Below are 18,523 nucleotides of genomic sequence, written 5' to 3' on the forward strand. Positions count from 1 at the left end.
GTGATTTCGTGCCACAGCCACAAAATCATCACGACTGCTGTCGTAAAAGAGGGCACGGGCAAGACCGTGCATGAAAAATGTGGGGTGCTGCACGCATGGCATCATCTCTGAGGAAACAGGCAAGACACTAAGGCTCAGCATGGGCTCTGCCCCATGAAGATTAATTTGGCTTAATGTTAGCTTATAGAAACTTACTTCCCAACTTTTCACAGGCTATTTTGTGTGTCAGCCTTCTTATTTGAAGCGCTTAGGACAGGGGACTGGTTCATTTGAAAGTCAGCGAAAGCAGGGAATCCTCACAAATGACACATTCCAAACATTTTTTTTTTACCTTAAAACATATAAATGGGAGAAGAGATGGCTGAAGCAGTTGAGTGCCCACCTCCCACATGGGAGGTCCCAGGTTCAGTTCCAGACGCCTCCTGAAAAAACAAAAACAAACAACAAGCAAAACGAACAATAAAACCAACTCAGGAAAGCCCATGTGGCTCAGTGCTCGAGTGCTGGCTTTCTAACCACAAGGTCCTGGGTTCAATTTCTGACCCCTGGTACCTCAAAAAATAGATGTGTGTGTATGTGTGCATGCGTGTGTACATTCAGCACCAATATTCTGATGTGAGGCTGGGCCTTTGAGATTGGCTTGCTGACTATAGTTCAGTGTTGACTTTCTGATATAAACCACCCAAAATACATCATCTACCACTTAACAGTTTCTTTAGTGGAAGGAAAAACTGAGACACTCGAAAGCAAACCAACCACAGAACCTTCCTTGTCTTTTGTAACCTTCCCCATCATTTTGCAGTTATCCCCCTCACTCCTAATTTGTCAGAAATTCCTCTTTAATGCTTAGTGTTCCCAAAGCGTTCTACCTAATTTTCAAAGGCGCAATACCCTCTTGTTTTTATGCTATTTCATTGGGTCATGTCCTAGTTCAGTCGATTCCATATGGAATGAGGTCAGCTGGCATAAACAGGTGTAGAGCCGGGGTCCCCGGGCCGCGCCGCGAAGTCCTCAGTTTCCTCACTAGGTTCCTGCTCTCTCTCGGGCCCACCGTGGGGGAAGGCCGCCCTCCTCCTCTTTCCTGGGTGCCCCCTCCTCGCTGTGTCAAACCATCCTCGTCTTGTGAGGAAAACAGTTCAGGCTTGGCCGTGCCCATGCCCAGCGAGCCCCTCAGCCGCCCCCGGGCCCTGCAAGGAGAGCCCGGGCTGTGCAGGAGCAAGGTTCAGGGGCAGGGGGCGCTAAGGGGATGAGGTGGTGGAAATCGCTCACACCGTCATGGGGTGCAGGGCGTCGGTCCTGGACGATGTGGTCACAGGAGGGCAGGGGGCCCACACCAGGCAACAGGAGGCCCCCACCCTGCCTGCTGGGAGGCCCCGGAGTCGCCAGTCAGAAGGAGGCCGGGAGGTACCAGAAGGCTGGTTTCTCCCCCAGCATCCCAGGACAAGGTTTACTGCATCCTGATGAGCATGTTTCCAATTAGACCTTTGATTTTATCATCCTGACATGTAGATTTGTCACCCGTACTAGCTTCTTTTTGTTTGGCACCCCATTCAGCCAATTGTTTGGCTACGTTGGCACAGCCAGTTGACTGGCCTCTGGGGCATCTCGTCTACCTTTGACATGGTCTAAGTTTTAAGGAATTATTATCTCATGAAATCATGGATTTTATGGGGGTTCTAACCAGATATTTATGAAGGTTGTTGGGAAATACTTCACAAGGAAGAAAATGGACTGGTTCTTCCAATGTAGAAAGGGCTTTTGCGATCCTGAAGATGAGCAGCGTGTATCGTGATGTCAGCTGGTGAGGGTTTCCTGTATTGGAAAAGAGAGACCTGGAAGGACGGGGATGTGGGGATAAGGGAAGGGGGGAGCCCAGCCATCTCTGTCGTCCCCTCCGCAGCTGTTCGCGGGGGTCACGTCCCGCTGGCAGCCTGGGGCTCCGGCCCCTGGCGGGTGGTGCTGGATTTGGGGCCAGCGCTGCGGTGACGTTCACCGAGTCTGGCTGTGTCGCCGCCGCCGCCGCAGGGCCCAGCACCCTGGCTTCTGCTGCGGGCTGCGGCAGCCCCGCCTGGGGGGCGCGCGCGCTCATGTGCTTCCCTCTCGGTGTTTCCCTCCCCTACCGCCCCCTCCAGGTGTGCAACAACAGGAAGCACTGCCACTGCGAGGCCCACTGGGCACCGCCCCTTCTGCGACAAGTTCGGCTTTGGCGGCAGCACCGACAGCGGGCCCATCCGGCAAGCAGGTGGGTGGCGACCCCACCAGGTCCCGGCGTGCATCCCCGGAAGCGGGCTCTGAGCTGCTGAGGGGTGGGGGGCAAGTCGCAGGGGTCCACCGGCCATCGGGACGAGTGCAGGAGTCGCCCCGCGAACAGAAAACGGGCCCCAATGGAGACCCGGAGACCCGTGTGGTGACGCCGGCTCGAGCCCCTCCCAGCCCCCAGGTCCCTTGCCCTTTCCTCGCCTTCCTGGAGATCCTTTGCCCTCTGCTTTGATGGAGCAGATGAGTTTGCCAGTTTTCCAGCCTCTGACAGTTCTCTCAGCACAGGCAATTAATTGCCACCTCTCACTGCCAAGTCTGCATGAACGTCATCATCGTATCAAAGGCCAGCCTCCAAGCGCGGGGCCCAGGAGCGGGAAGTTTAATGCCTTTTAAATTCCTACTAGAAAGACGCCACTCGCTTCGGAAAAGTAGTAGCAGCAATGGCTTCTATTTATTGAGCAGTGCTTATGTGCAGGCGCCCCGCTGAGCAGTCCACCTGCAGGGTCTCCTTCCATCCTTATACAATTCTGCGGAGCAGGTATTGGGATTCTTTACGTATAAAGAACCTGGGGCCCAGGGAAGTAGCTTGCCCAAAGTCACACAGCTGAGACAAACAGTCTGTGTCCCAGGCAGCTCTTCTCACAGCTGTGCTGGGTCTCTTCGAGTTCTTTTTCCCTCGGACAACCTGAAGAAATGGCTCGCTAGTACGGGCAGTTCTGATCAGGGTTCCTTCTGAAGTCAAAGAAGCAAGGCCAGAAGCTCCCCGGCCAGTGCCGAGGTGCCTATCTGACCCCGTGACACTTAGCCTGGGCCCGCACGACCGCAGAGGAAATCCCACGGCCCCCAACCCCACTGTAACTGGCCCTGTTGAGTCTGTGGCTTCGGCCTCGTTTCCATGGCAACAGGCGCGGCGTTGCTCTCTTGTGGGACCAGGTAGTGGGCGCTGGGGGAATGGTCCCACCTCCCGCCCGGGCCGCCGTGGGAGGCAGGGCAGCGGGTCCTCTCGTCCTTTCTGCTGACAATGCAGGTGGTTTCAGCCTGGCTCCTGGAGAGCCCCGGGCTTCCAGGGCTCGAGCAAGGACCAGAGGCTCAGCCTGTGGTTGAGCGCGCCCAATGCCCAGGAACCAGACCAGGCAGGGCCCTGGCACTGCGCCCTGCGTGGCCTCAGCCTTTTTTTTGAAGATTTATATTTTTTTTCCTAATTTATTCCCCCATGTCCCCAGTTGTCTGCTCTCTGTGTCCATTCACTGTGTGTTCTTCTGTGTCCGCTTCTATCCTTAGCAGCAGCACTGGAATCTGCGTCTCTTTTAGTTGCGTCATCTTGTTGTGTCAGCTCTCCGTGTCGGTGGCGCCATTCCTGGGCAGGCTGCACTTTCTTTCACGCTGGGTGGCTCTCCTTATGGGAGAGCGTGGGGCTCCCCTGCGTGGGGACACCCCTGCGTGGCAGGGCACTCCTTGCGTGCATCAGCACTGCGCATGGGCCAGCTGCACACGGTCAAGGAGGCCCTGGTTTGAACCACGGACCTCCCATGTGGTAGGCGGACACCCTATCCATTGGGCCAAGTCCACTTCCCTGGATGCTCTCTTGCTGCAGCTGACTTACCATTCTGATGTGGCTACGGTTTCCACTGCGCCAAGAGCAGGGTTTCACCTTTCAGTCGACCTGGAACTGCGCCGGCCATTCCCATCTCCAGTCCAGTAAGCTCAGTGGTGCAGCTAAGGGATTGGAGAAGAGCGGGTTAGGAGCGGTGCCATCTTCGGGGCATCTGCTTAGTGGGGTTCTCAGGTTTGGGGGTTTCCAAAAATATCGGGGAACCTATAGAATCACCAACTCTTAATTATATGGAGGAAGAAGATTGAAAATGGAAACAAAGAGCCTTCATTTCATAGAAGAAAGTACAGTTTACGTATCTCCCCCAGCACAAGAATCACAGAGGCCGGCGCGAGCAGGTCCGCCCAGTGTGGCTCGCCGTCCCCATGAGCCACCGTGCACTAGCCCGGCCGTGGCCCAGTCGTTCTGGTCATAATTTCTCAACATCCACGATGCACCAGCTGCCCAGGCCCTGGAGAGATGTGACGCAAGCGCGAGGTGGTATGACAAGTGCGCTGGGGGACGACGCTGATGGGGGATGGCGGGCCACTCAGCCTCAGGGAGATGTTGGGAAAGGCTGCCCTGGGGCCTCGGTGACCTGAAGGGGAAGAAGCCAGGGAAGTGGGCTCTACACAGAGAGAAGAGGCCGCGCAAGGCTCGAGAGCCTGGCCTGGGGAACCACGGTGAGGTCAGGACTCGCAGGCCCACCCCACAGGACGTGCACGTGCGCTGGGTGCGGGCGCTGGAGTTGCACGCTGCCGGGGTATCTGGTCTGAGCAACTCGATAGTGGCCCCGCAAGCAGGAGGGCAGATGTGTTGGGGGCAAGAAGTTCAGCTTGGGGCCCGGTAAATGTTCGACTGGAAAACCTGATCAATTTAAGGCTACTGGATTGATTTCAAGGAACTAGAAATTACAACCCCAAACTATCATTGCTCATTTTTAATTGGCCCTGATCTAAGACAGCGGGACTCTGGCCAGAGCGCCCGGTGATGGCCAGATGACAATCTGAAAAGAGGGATGTTTTGGCCAGAAAACAGGAAGCGCTGCCTCGGTAGCACAAACAAGTGAATAAAGACGGTCGTACGTCGATGGTCTGACTTAGGCTGAGACACGTCCCTGATAGGAGGTCAGCTGGGGACAAGCCCAGAAGCGGAGGGTGTGACAGCTCTCTCCCTGGAGCCGGAGCTGTCACCGCCCTGATCGACAGCTGCCTTGGCAGTGGCGGGGGGTGGGGGGGTGGGGGGGTGGTCTGGGGGATTGAGTGGCAGCCTGAAGGGACCACTGGGCGCCTGCTCCATGAAGCACATCCTGACAGCTGCGGGAGGACAAATGGATCGAGAGCCACTCAAGAAGTTCACAGTCCACTTGGAATCCCAAATCTGAGGTCCTCCACAGCCAGCCTTTGACCATCACTGCCTGGCAGAAACCAGCCTTTTGGGTCTGATTTCCCTTCCTTTCACTCCCGTCAATGGTCTCTCTAAAACGTGCTAAGCCAAATGGGCTCAGTCCACAGGGTGATGTGGTCACAGAGAGATCGAGCGCGTCCGCGCCCAGCAGTTGAGTGTTTTAAGTTCCTAGCTTAACAAAGAGACCCTGTGAGTATTTCATGTAAGCTGTGAGTTTTCTTGTCTTTTGTTTTCTCCACTATCTAATTTGACAACGTCCAGGAATCGAGTTCCAATCTAAAAAAATACAAAAACAAATAAAGCAGGCTCACATGCTAACGAATGAGGAGAAAGGGGGCTGGAAGTAGCAGTGGTGTGATGAGGGTTGGGAGGATGTTAGTTTTAGGACCGTGTTAACTCTGACGAGCTTTTGCTCACCTCTCTGTGGCTTTCTAAAGCCACCCTTCCCCTTTATTATCACTCACCCCTTGGGGTGGGGGGTGGGTTTCTGTGGGTCCAGGCTGTGATTCTACCCACCAGAGGACAGCCCTGCTGAGCAAGTCCCAGGGTGCTCAGAAACCAGTGCCGACAGAGGGAACCCCAAGCACAACCTTTGCAGCGAGACCAATTGACTAGGGCATCATTTGGAGATTTACTCACTTCATTTCTGTTTGTTCCTTCAAAGTTAGCTTGGCCGTGAATGTCACCATTTGACGGCTCCCATTTTTCACTGGAACTGTCTCCTGACCTGACTCAAACGTGCTTTTTTTCAGATAGCCAAGGCTTAACTATCGGGACCCTGGCAGCCATCCTCTGTCTTCTGGCTGCTGGACTTGTGGTTTATCTCAAAAGGAAGACCCTGATACGACTGCTGTTTACAAATAAAAAAACAACCATTGAGAAACTAAGGTACCCGGAGTTTTGATCACCTTTTTAAGAAATGGCAGCACAAAGTACGTAAAACAAGCCACTTCTCACGTGGTTTTCCTTAGCAAAGAAGGGGCAGATTTCTGGATATTGAAACTTTATTTTTATCTCTGCCATCCCCCTTTATTGTCCCTTCAAACTGTTTGCTGCTTATGACATAAATAAGCAGGACGCTGATAATTCCTTGGAGGTATTTTCTCCCAGCCTTACGTTAATAATTTTTAAAAGGCATGGGGATGATAAAATATTTCCATCAGACAGGATGGCTTTTGACCCAAATATATTCAAAGACAGCTTAAATATTTCATGCAAGATGTCTCCGGGTGTCATGCAGCTGCATTTCTAGGGATTTGGGGAGCTAATTTAGCAGAATAGTGGTTTGGAGGGGGTGAAGCCAATATTTATTTTTGATCTTATAAGAGTTAGATAATTTTTCCACTCAACTACTTTTCAAGTGTTACTGTGAACAAAATATGGAAATTCACCTCAGCGGGAGGGGAAATGCCCTCGGTTAGCTCACACGTTATGCGTTGCAGGTGCGTGCGCCCTCCTCGGCCATCCAGGGACAGCCTTGCCGGCCAGGCTCACCGCCCCCCCTTCAGCCACGGCCCAGTGAGGAAGTCGCCGCATCCCAGCACACCCGAGGTGAGTCGCAAACAGACAGGAAGACTCCGTGCCCGCACTGGAGACAGGGCTCTTTCAGAGCAGGAATAGAATCCCAGAGAACTTTCCATGGGCAAGCTGAGCCAGCACGCTCCGCTCGGCAGAGGGCCCCTCTCCAGGTGCTGGAGGGGAGGCACCCAGGTGCCCCAGGAAAGCTCTGGTGTGTCCTTTTAGGGACTCGGTGTCCCCTGCATGATGCAGTGGGTGGGGTGTAGGGAGCCTAGATTATTCCAGCACCCGAATAACCCAGAGCGGCCAGACCCCTGGAGGCCAACTGGGTCTGCACCCCAAGCAGGCTCCTGATGCTGGGCCGCTCTGTTGATTTCAAAATGCCGCCGGATGGGTTTGTCCAAATGTCCATCAATACCTGAATGGATAAACCAACTGTGGCGATTAATATGACGAATGCTACTCAGCAGTAAAAGGGAATGAACTGTTGATACACACCGCAGCACGGATGAATCTCAAAACAGTGAAGGAACCAGACCAAAGAGAGCACCTATTCTTTGATCCCATTTATATAAAATTCAAGAATTCTAGAGGATGCTAGTGACCGAAAGCAGATCAAGATTGCCTAGGTAGGAAGGAGGGAAACTAGAGGGAGGAGTGACAAGAAAATTTGGGAGGGTGATGAATACAATCATCATCTGGATTGTGGTGATAGTTTCCAGGGTATAGATATACGTCAAAATTTATCAAATTGTACACTTTAAACCTGTGTGTCAGTTGTATGACAGCCATCCCTCCATAAAGCTGTTTTTAAAAAGAGAACGAGGAAGGAAGAAAGAAAAGGAGGCAGGGAGGAGGGAGAGGGAGAGTGTGCAAATGGTGCCAAGTTGCATCTCTCCTGATCTGAGCCTGTAAAAAGGAGGAGGAGAGTTGTCCAGATACATGCCCTAACCTCTCAGCCCCGGCTTGCCCAAGTCGTGTGTCTCCCTCTGCCAGGCATTTTCCTTGTATACCTTACTTAAGTGATGACTGTTTTTCACATGTCCTTTGTAATTTCCTTAAGATTCATGTCTTAATCCTTGGCACTTCCTCAGGCGCCTTGTACCAGTTTGTTAATTAACTAGACCACTTTTTAAGAACCTCTCCATCTAATTCCAGGAGGAAGGGTGTGCTGTTAGAAAGGTTTAAACAGACGATGGATTCCTCCCGTGGGCACCCCTCCCTCCGCGTCCCCTTCAGGAGGCCACTCGGCCCTCCCCTTTCCGTCAGGGTTACTGGCGTGCGTGAAGCCCTGCCATGGGTTTGCTTTGACCTCACAGGACTATCCCAGGAGATGGCCACAGCGTCAGAACGTGGACATCAGCAGACCCCTCAAGACCCTCAGCCTGCCCCAGCCCGGTCCTCCTCAGCGAGTGCCCCCCCCGCTCCACCAGGCCCCGCGCCCACCCAGCGTCCCCGCCAGACCCCTGCCGGCCAGCCCCGCGCTTCGGCAGGCCCAGGTACGCCCAGACTGACCATGTGATGGCCCTGCTGCTTGTTAATGGGTGAACTTGGACAAGCTGCTTAACTTCTCGGTGGGTTTCTAAAATGGGGGTGATAACTCGGCCACTCAGGTGGTTAAATGCTCCATATAAAGCGTTTATTAGAACAGTGCCTGGTGTATAAGGGTGCAGTCTATTTTAATTCAGTTACTAGTTTTTATATTCAGAATACTTAGGGTGGCCATGCAACGTATCATCCAAACCAGGACACTTTTGGGAACGGCAGGGGCGCTATTAATAATTCAGCCTGGACAACAGGCATAAGCCATAAGTTGTCCAGGGCAATCCAGGAGTAACAGTCATCCTATGTTCTTGCTATTTTTCATTTTCAAAATTACTTATAACACTTTTACTACTTATGGAGGTTCTCAAAACCAGACTTCTCTGGTGTCAGGCACAGTACTAGATACTTTGTTATATCATCTCATTTTTATGTTGACTTTTGGAAGTAACAGTCTGTTATGACCATGAATGTGACATCATTTCACAAGAGGAAATCTGTAGGGATGGGGAGGAGGAGAAAAAGGAAAGTTTAAACAAGCAAATGAAAAGCACAAGGCAATAAATCTCTGTCATTTTCCCCTGCTATCACTCATGTTTTCTTCTAACGTATAGGCATATTTAACACCTTTAGATTGATCTCATTGTATACTCTTTCATGTACTGCGTTTTGTCTTAAAATCATTCCCATTTACCATGACATTAAAAATTCTTTAAAATGTTATTTTAATAGTACTACACGTGAAGACAGAATAATTTTTCACTATTTGCCAATTAGTGGGCATGTTTGGATGACTCTAATTTTTGCTATTATAAACAACTCTGTTATGAATGTCTAGACAGACAAATTTTGGGCCTCACTAATTATTCTCTAAGGAGAGATGTCTAAAAATGAAAATATTGGATTAAAAAATGGCATAAATGTTTTAAACTTCCTAATATATAAATATTTTTTCAGGGCTGTTATAAACATTTATGCTCCCACATCAAGATAAAGTGTCACCATGACTTTGTTAGCTCATTAACTTTTTAAAACTTTATAATTTGATAAATAAAACAAAATATCTCATTTGTTTTTTAATGTCTAGTGGGTCTATCAATTACCAAGACAGGATGTTGAAGTTTCCAACTGTAATTGTGTCTCCTTTTGGTCTGTCAGTGTTTGCTTCATCTATTTTATAGTGCTTATACATTTAGGATTGTTTTGTCTTCTGGCCATTTTAACATTATGTGATATCCTTCTTTATCACTGGTAATTGTCTTTGTTTGAAAGTCTACTTTATAATATTAATATAGCCACTGCAGCTTTCTTTTGATTAGTGTTTGCATGGTATGTTTTGTTCCATCCTTTTACTTTTAACCTACATCATTATATTTGAAATGAATTTCTTTTGGACAACATATAATTAGGTTGTCTATTTTATCCATTCCACTTGTCTCTGTCTTTTAATAGGTGTGTTTAGACCATGTACATTTGATGTAATTATTGACATGTTAGGATTTGTCTACCATTTTGTTTTCTGTTTTCTCACGCTGATTTTCATTTCACCATGTTCCCTTTTGCTAGGCTAGACATTTTCAGTATTCCATTTTGATTTATTTATACTGTTTTTGAATACATCTCTTTGTAAAGTTTTCTGTATAGTTAGTTGCTCTGGGGCAGGGTTTCTCAACCTCAGCAGTATTGACATTTTAAGCTGGCTAATTCTTTCTTGAATGGGGCTGTCCTGTGCATTGTGAAACACTTAGCTGCATCCCTGGCCTCTACCTAGTAGACGGCAGTAGCAACCCCATGCCTGATTGTAACTATGTCCTCAGAAATTTCCAAATGTCCCCTTGCGACGGCTTGCTCAGTCGGTAGAGGTGGGGTCTGGCTGCGGACGAGGGGTCGGTCCAGCTCAGGACGAGGGGTCGGTCCCGCTTGGGACGAGGGGTCGGTCCGGCAGCAGACGAGGGGTCGGTCTCACAGGGGTTGCGCGGTTCGGCTGACGGGGGTCGCCCGGCAAAGCCGGCGATGAAGGGGTCGCCCGGAGAAGCAGGCGACGAACTGGGACAAGGGAGGCCAGGCCCTTGTCAGGGGCTCTCAGGACTGGAGGGCGCACGGCAGAAGAACTACCGCGGAGACAAGGTAAACACGCAAGTCCACTTTATTGAGGGAGAGGCAACAGTTTTATAGGGGCTGGGGAAGGCTGATTGGTCGAAGCCACGCCCTGTTCTGATTGGTTGCCGGAGAAAGGTCAGTGGGCGGTACTGGACGGGGGAGGGGTGGTGATTAGGGATTGGCTGTTGCTGTTGCTGGGGGAAGTGGCAGGGCTTAGTGATTGGTGGCTGCTGTTGCTGGGGTAAGGGCAGACTGGAGTTTCCCGCCCACGCCTGGCTGTTGCTGCTGTCGGGGGAAGGGAAGAGGGCAGACTGGATTTTTCCGCCCACGCCTGGCTGTTGCTGCTGTTGGGGGGAGGGAAAAGGGCAGACTGGATTTTTCCGCCCTGCGCCTGCGCAGGGAGAAAGAAGAAGAAGGGTGCCGCCCCACAAGGCATCGTGTGGCGCCATCCGGGAGGAGGGGCGGCCGCGGAAGCATGGCTGCCGAGAAGGGGAGACCCGAGGGCACTCTGCGCGCATGCCGAGCTCCCTTCAGGGGTGGCGGTGAGTCCGACCAGCCACCCTATTATGGGGGCAGCGGCTTGGCCTGCCTCGGCCGCTCCCCCGCCAGGCCAGCAAACCACACTTCAGCCCGAGGGGTGACCGCATCCCCTGGGGGCAAATCACCCCTCATTGAAAACTGCTGCTCTAAGAATTATAATGTAAGCATGTAACCTATCACAGTCTACTGATATCAGTATTGTATCAGTTCCCTGCCTTTTAGATCCCTTTATCCTCCCCAAATAACACAGGTGTCTTAAATATTACCTTCGTGTACATTGAGAACCACCGCAGATACTGCGTCTGCTTTCAACCCTCCAACATAGTTTTTAAACATAAGGCAAGTAGAACAGTCTGTTTTATTTACTCATGTATTTTCCCTCTCTGTTCATTCTTGCTTTACTCCCGATGTTCCAAGTTTCCGTTATCCTTTGCTTTCTGTCAGAAAAACCTCCTTTAGCAGTTCTTTCAGAACAGGTCTGCTGGTGACAAAGGCTCTTAGTTTTCCTTTATCCAAGAATGTCTTTATTTTACTTTCTTCCCTGAAGGATACCTTCAGTGGATGTGAATGTGGTGCTCTGGGTTGACGGTTCTCTTCTCTCAGCACCTGGAAAACACCGGGCCCCTCCCTCCCAGCTCCTTGATGATGTGAACTCTGCGGAAGGGCAGGCTCCTGCCCCCGCCTCTGTTCCAGGGAAGGGCATGGCCTTGTAGCAGCCAGGGATGAGGGGGGGGGCCGGGCTGCTTGCTGGCGTTCACCTGGAGTGAGGGCAGGTGTGGTCAGAATGTTTGTCTTGCTGGGCCACCCGTCTCCCGCTGACTAGAGAGAGCAGGCTTTGCGTGGGGTCTCTTTTGGTCTGATCTCATTGACATTTCCAGGTGGTGGCCTCTCCAGAGTGCAGACAATATATATGAATTTTTTTAAGGAGGTACCAGGGACTGAACCCAGGACCTCGTACATGGGAAGCAGTTGCTCTTCTATAAAATATTCTGTTTGATTTTTAAAAATCAAGCACAGTTGAATCAACTTACTTGTTTTTTGGTTGTCCATAAATGTACCTTTCCAGTGTACCGTTTCCTTCATGGTGAAATGCCCCTTGGAATTCAAGCCTCTCATCCTGCCTCCTCAGCCTTGGTCAAGGAAACAACCTTTAATTTCTTTTTCATTCTGTCAGCTATTTTGGAGAAAAGTAATTCAGCATATTCATCCAGCTGTGGAGCTGACAACTGCCAAGCTCTCCCAAACCAAAATCGGAGCATGAAAGCAAAGTGTGGGCTTGAGGAAAGGGTGGTAAAATGAGTGACAGAAATGAAGTGAAAGGGGGTGTGACCACCGTGATCGGGCACTGCTGGAACATCTGCCCTCTGCTGGACACTGGCTCTGCCCCTCCGCTGACTAGTGCACTCGTCTTTCAGTCCACGAGGAGCCTGCACTTAGATGAGGAGATGAGACGAAGCAGCGTACCTTTGCATGTAACCAGCGCTTTAGGGCCCTAGGAGTTTCCTCTGAACCCTCTGCTGATGCATAAGGGGTTCATCACTTCACAGACTCTGAAAGGGAAAAAAGAGGAAAGAGGAAAGGGGAAGTTACAGGAGTGGCTGGAGGTGAATGGAGAGAGCTTTGAGAGACTTTTTGTGGATGGTTGATCTTTTCAAAATATATGTTGTACTGTTTTCTCTGCATAAATATCAACTTTGTACTCCCCAAAAAGTCAATTTTACCATCTGATCATTACAAAACTAAAAAAAGAGGCGTACATGCTAAGCATGAAAATGCAAGTGCAAACCGAGCATGCGTCGAGCAGAATTCTGAGGGCCCTTCTCGGGAAGGAGCCACTTCAGGTGGCAGGTGCACCCTGTGACAGGGAGGCAAGCTGAGAAGAGAGTTCAAAAGCGCAGCCTAAGGGGGGAAAGGATCCCGTCCTGGACGTCAGACGTCATTTTAAAGTCAGCTGACTTGACTGCTGGGAGGGAAGGGGGCCAGGGACTGCTCTCAGGGCTGAGAGGGGAGGTAGCCCCTGAAACATGGGGTGAGCCAGGGCCCCAGCAAGCTGGCCAGAGGGCCTAGGGAGGCCTTGCACGTGCCGGTTCCCTCCCACCTCCGGGCGCTCTGGCAGCCACTGCAGCTGGCGGTCAGTCCTGAGCCGGTTGGAGAATGACAGGAATCCCTGGCACAACACCTGGGCAAATGTGCAGGGAAGAGGGCAGCACCCTGCCCGGTGGGCTCTGAGACGCTGAGAGGACAAGAGAGCAGCCTGGGGAGGGGTCCAGAGCAGGAAGGGGCTGGGAGCGCCACCACAATCCTCGGAAACCTTCAGGCACAGAGTGAGCTGCTGTCACTCAGGACAGGGCCTCAAGTTAGGAACCTTGAACTTAAAAAACTGCACAATTTGGGGCCACTTCAGTGATACCTGTAACTACCAAATCCTAGCATCCTTAACGCTGTCCCTGGAGGAGAAGAGGGAAGGAACAGGGACAAACTCTTCAGGGGATTTCTAGGTTCTACCTAACAGAAACATTTTATGCAATGTATTCTCATGCATTGGCTTAATGGGTTCACTTAAAGTTTAAACAAAAGCACGTTTGATGTCACGTCTACAAAATAGATTTCTCAGCTCATGAAAAATTGTGTCTGGAGAAGGCCATGCTAAGAAGTAGCGGATCGAAATGCAGTTTTCCGCTGTCAAGCAAAAATGTGCCATGATCCTAAAGAGACCGTACGTGGCACCTTTAGTTCACTGATGGGACATTCTTCTAAAGAGCAAAAACTTCATAAAAGTGTTGCTTGCATAACACGTGCTCTTTTATAAAGCTTTGCCCCATAAAATGGCATTCAAACTACAAATGCTGACATGTGGTCTTGTTTGGTTGTTTAAGTTCGTTTTTTAATGACATCATTTGTAAAATCCACTGACGACTTCTGGAACGGGGTGGAAGTGGTTTTCCTCCACTCAGTCTTATGGAGTAATTATACTACTGAACTAACTCGCTAAGATTGTTTTTACAGTCAGATTAGCTTCTTCAGTCGAATAATAGGAAACAGAAAAAAGGACAACTAGATCCGTTTCTTAGAAGACTGATTTTTGCTGAATCAAAATCCTTTCCCAAAAACACAGATCGTCCCATGAGAATATTTTCCAGCCATATTCCTGACAGTCCTTGTCTGCATTGCAATTCAGCAAAATGGCACTGGAGGATTCATTTCTCTTTTGATGCTTACAACCAAATGCGTGTGTGTCCAGGTGTGGTAGTAGTAGTAGTGTCATTATTATGGTTGGTATAAGGAGCTTCTAGTTGTGTTTGGAATTGTTTGAAAATGGTTACTATTTCTTGACCACATTACATGGCTGCCAGTCCTGCACCTACTTTACCAGGCTAAGCACTGCCGGCATTTCTAACCCTCTCGGAGCCTACAGGACAGGTACTATCGTTAGCCCCATTTTACAGAGAAGGAAAACAAGGCACAAGAGGCTCACGCCCAGACCCTGTAGTCTAAGCACGGAGGTACAGATCCATAGATGGACAGAGGGATGGACAGAATGAAGGAACTGCTGTGCAAATCACCATGGCTAGCGTCCTTTTAGACCTCTGACTGCCTTGGAAATCTTGAATTTCCCACTTTTGCCAGAGGGATACAATGTGAAGAATAGGGAAGGAACCCCCTTATTTACTCCTATCTTTTAACTACTTCAGTTAAGTCCTGAAGAGCCCCGTGTCTCTCTCCTTTTGATGTAACACCGTCCCTCTCCAGTCATCATGTCTTCCTTGGTCTTTGGTGGAATAAGCCATTGTCCATAAACACAACAGGAGCTGGAGTTGCGCTTTGTGTATCTGCAGCCTTTTAACTGAGAACAAGTTCTTTGCCTTTTCTGTAGAGGTGGAGATTTTCAGCACAGCGTTTTCTGCGGGGCATGGCACTTACCTGTGCAGCACCATCTCCCTGCCTCTGTGTAATAAGCAACGTGTGACCTTTTGAAAAGCAAGACCCTTTCAAAGTCTGGTGAGTGGGCTTCTGACTCCACAGAGCTGCAAGGGCATCACACTTTGCCTAAGTAGCCACGGGGGTCTATTTAAAGAGGGTCCCAATCACTCCCCACCATCCCCCCCAAAAAGGTAGCGATGGATGTTATTGAGACACAGCGGCCCCTCCTTCAGAAATGCTTTGTCCCAATGTATACGTGAGCAAAACCAGCAAACTTCAAGCATGGTTGGCGGACAACCACATGCCGGCAGGTTTGCTGTGAAGTTGTGCCCAAGCTTTCAGCTCTTCTTCAGGAATGAATGAGGGTTTATGCCCTTCTGACCTGTTGGTGTTTGAAGAGGCCGTCTGATATTTAAACCAGTCCTCAGCAGAGTCTGGAAATGGGAGGACTTAGGCCTTTTCTCATCAGCAATTCTCATCTGTGAGGAGAAAAGGAAATCCACTAGTTCCTATGTTCTGAGATGAAACTGAAGAAAACTGATCTTTGCAAGCACCTTCATCACTGCTGGCAACCCAAAAGCTCGTAAGCGAGAAAAGGTGTTGGCAAGTGTCTTTCCACACCCCCTCGCTTTCCAGATGTCACCGTGCTGTCTGGACATTCTCAAAGAGCATTTCCTGCCCGAGCCTCTCTGCAATCCCCCCACGCATCTCCCTGCACACCTGCCGCCTTACCTGGATCACCCGCCTACCTGCTCTGCCCCATCCAGAGCAGCCACCAGAGGGTGGAGGCAGGCTCGATCTCCATCTCCCATCACTGCAGGGCCAGGTCTGTGAGCACAGGAGACAGATAGGAACTCTGCTGAATTGAAGGGAATTCAAAATGGTTGTCCGGGACTGGGGAAAATAATCAGTCTTGTGACAGAATATATTATTCCTTGTGGGGCCATCACATATCCAATGAGTCATGGATTCATAAAAACTTGAGCCACTGCCTCCTGGAAATCTAAAATGTAGCTGTCAGGATCTTGGACTCCTGCTAACCTCTCCCTGCCACCTGTCCAGTACTTCTGGAAACTCTAACTGAACTTTCTTTGTTTCATATCATACACCAATTATTTCTGTGAGAAACCCATTGAATGTCTTTCTAACTATTTCATGTGGAAGCAACCATATCTCACTGGAGAGTTCTAACTTAGGAATACACCAGATTTCAGAGAAAGTCATTTCAGTGAAACATTAGGGCTTGTTTTCTATTTGTCTCTGCTACGATAAACAAGCTGATAAAAGAAAAACTTTTTAACAATGAAAATTAGGATCCTACAGCTCTGAATGATTCACGAATCAGGCAGTATCCCATTCAGAAAGTAGAAGGGAACTCTGCTGAGGAGAGTAGAAAGGGGAGCTTATCATATAAGACAAATGCAGAAGCAAGTAATGAAAGGTTTTGATTGGTTGACAGTTAATGTCCATTTTACATGGTGGGAGAGGGAGTCCTTACAAAGAGGGGAGCAGGTATACATTGATTAGTATGGCAAACTTGTCCATTTTTAATAGGCTATACCTACCAGTCTGAGACCAGTTAATCAGTAACTGTTGCAAAAATGGCAACTTTGGGGGGCTGTTCCACTCTCTTAGAAAGTCCCATCCTTGGTCAGTTTTTATCTTTAAAAAAAATCCCTGCCATGTCTCTCAGAAAGGGGGCCTGCTCCAGGCAACTTCTGATTTTTATAAATAAAAATGTTATTTTTATTTAGCAGAGCAAATTGTACATGAAAAATGGATGCCCAATTTTATGCTTTAAATTTTTAATAGGTAATGAATGCATATGATTACCAATCCCAACCCTGCCAAGGATATTCAGAAGACAATCTGTCTCCTTCCCATCACCAGGCCACCTTCCAGAAACAATTGTTACCAGCCTTTGTAAAATGCCGTTTGGAGTACAGTGAAGTCTCAATTCCATCTCTCCTTCTCTGCAGAGAAGGAGAGATGGAAGTTTTGGAAATTTGAAAATTAGGGAAATTTACCAACAAAATTGCAGAGAAGAGTACAGTTGAAACCTTACCTGCCCATCCCTTTGCTGTCACTCTGGTTTCGTTCTCCATCCTTGTGTTGAATGCAGAGGGCAGCATACTGGGTGCTTTTTTCCTTCCCTGCTTACTCCACATGCAGACCTACTTTATTCCACTCACTGACTGCAGAGCATTTCCTTTTAGAGCCATAATTTTCTTAATCTCTCCCCTGCTGATGGCCTTGTGGATCATTTCCAACCATTTGCTACTTCACAGGAACCTCTTGTCTGTGCATTGATCAATTCCTGGAAGCACAACCACTGGTTCAAAGACAAATGTATTTACAAACGTGATAGATAGAGCAGAACTGCCCTCTAAAGGAGTTCTACCCCCCACCCCACCCCAGCCAACAGAGTGTTCAGAGGTATTTTTTATCTTTGGCAATCTGATAGGTTAAAAAAATGCTATCTCATTGTAACGTTAATCAGCATTTCTCTCCTTATAAATGATGTGAAGCATCTGTTCACAAGTTTGGGATCCATTTGTTTTCCCTTTTTCATGAGCCGTGTTTTCTTCTTCTTTGCCATTTCTTAATTGTCATGTTTAGAAAGACCTGCTTCCCAAAGATTATGGACCTGCTTCCCTATTTTTTATTTTCATGGTCACTTTTTATGTTTAAATATTTTTTCCATCTGGTCTTTTAGCATATAAAATGAAGTAGGAATCTAACTTTATTTTTTTCTAGGTGACCACCTAGTAATCTCCAACACCATCTACTGTTATATTTGTGTACATCTTTAGTAGTCTGTGGATTTGTCTGATTAGATTTGTCCACCCCACCCCCAAAGAATCAGCTCAAGGTTTTACATATGAGCTTCCATTTACTGCCATTAGACCTTGAAAATGCTAACCGCCCCTCTGTAAACTAGAGACAGTAATAGTACCTGCTTCATTGGACTTTGTGATAACTAAATGAAAGAAAATACCTAGCATGATGGGGAAAGTACCTGTCCGTAGTAAGTGTTTGATATTTTAGCTGTTACTAATTTTTCTGTTTTTCTAATGTATTATACTGTGCTTTTATTTTTACTGTTTCCTGCTGTCTTTATTCCTTAGGCATTATTTGTTTTTCTAATTTCTTATACTAGAGCCTTACTTCATTTTTTACTCATTTTATTGTTTATTAATGTAAGAGTTTAAGTTTAGGAATTTCTCTCTAAACACTTTTACCTTTGCTCCTTGGCTCTAATTTATAGTGTTCCCAGTATTTATATTTTTTAAACAGTATACATTTTCTCCTTTATTTTCTTCTTTGACCAAAAGATTTTTAATTTTCAAAATATTCAAAATACAGAAAAGGAAAAAGAATATAAAATTCACTTACATTTATACAACCCAGAAATAACCATTGTTATTGCTATGTTTTTCTATTCATATATCTATTTAAATTTTTTAATATTCATAGATTTTCCATCACTGTCATAAGTTTGGTGTTTATTTTTTATAGAAGCTTTCTAATATTTATATATAAATATGTATCCAGAAACAATATACAGTATTTTGCATTTTCAGTCTACATAAAGGTATCAAACTAGACTTAACATCACATTATTTGCTCTTACACCCAACTGTG

General features: G+C 48.2%; 1 protein-coding gene and 1 long non-coding RNA gene across 2 annotated transcripts in view; one reads left to right on the plus strand and one right to left on the minus strand.

The window, feature by feature from the left end:
* Nucleotides 1-18,523, plus strand: part of ADAM12 (ADAM metallopeptidase domain 12) — a 377,451-nt gene that overhangs the window by 344,512 nt on the left and 14,416 nt on the right. Inside the window, 5 exon segments of the mRNA XM_058298149.2 lie at nucleotides 2,133-2,180; nucleotides 2,182-2,242; nucleotides 6,010-6,145; nucleotides 6,700-6,808; nucleotides 8,095-8,274. Coding sequence (XP_058154132.1) covers nucleotides 2,133-2,180; nucleotides 2,182-2,242; nucleotides 6,010-6,145; nucleotides 6,700-6,808; nucleotides 8,095-8,274 — 534 coding nt within the window.
* LOC111767178 (uncharacterized) lies at nucleotides 10,446-15,357 on the minus strand. The gene is made up of 2 exons (XR_002799075.3): nucleotides 15,261-15,357; nucleotides 10,446-12,507 (listed from the first exon to the last, which is right to left on the minus strand). It is a non-coding gene; the product is annotated as an uncharacterized lncRNA (long non-coding RNA).

Source organism: Dasypus novemcinctus, chromosome 6 (assembly GCF_030445035.2).
Source record: "Dasypus novemcinctus isolate mDasNov1 chromosome 6, mDasNov1.1.hap2, whole genome shotgun sequence".
NCBI lineage: Eukaryota > Metazoa > Chordata > Mammalia > Cingulata > Dasypodidae > Dasypus > Dasypus novemcinctus.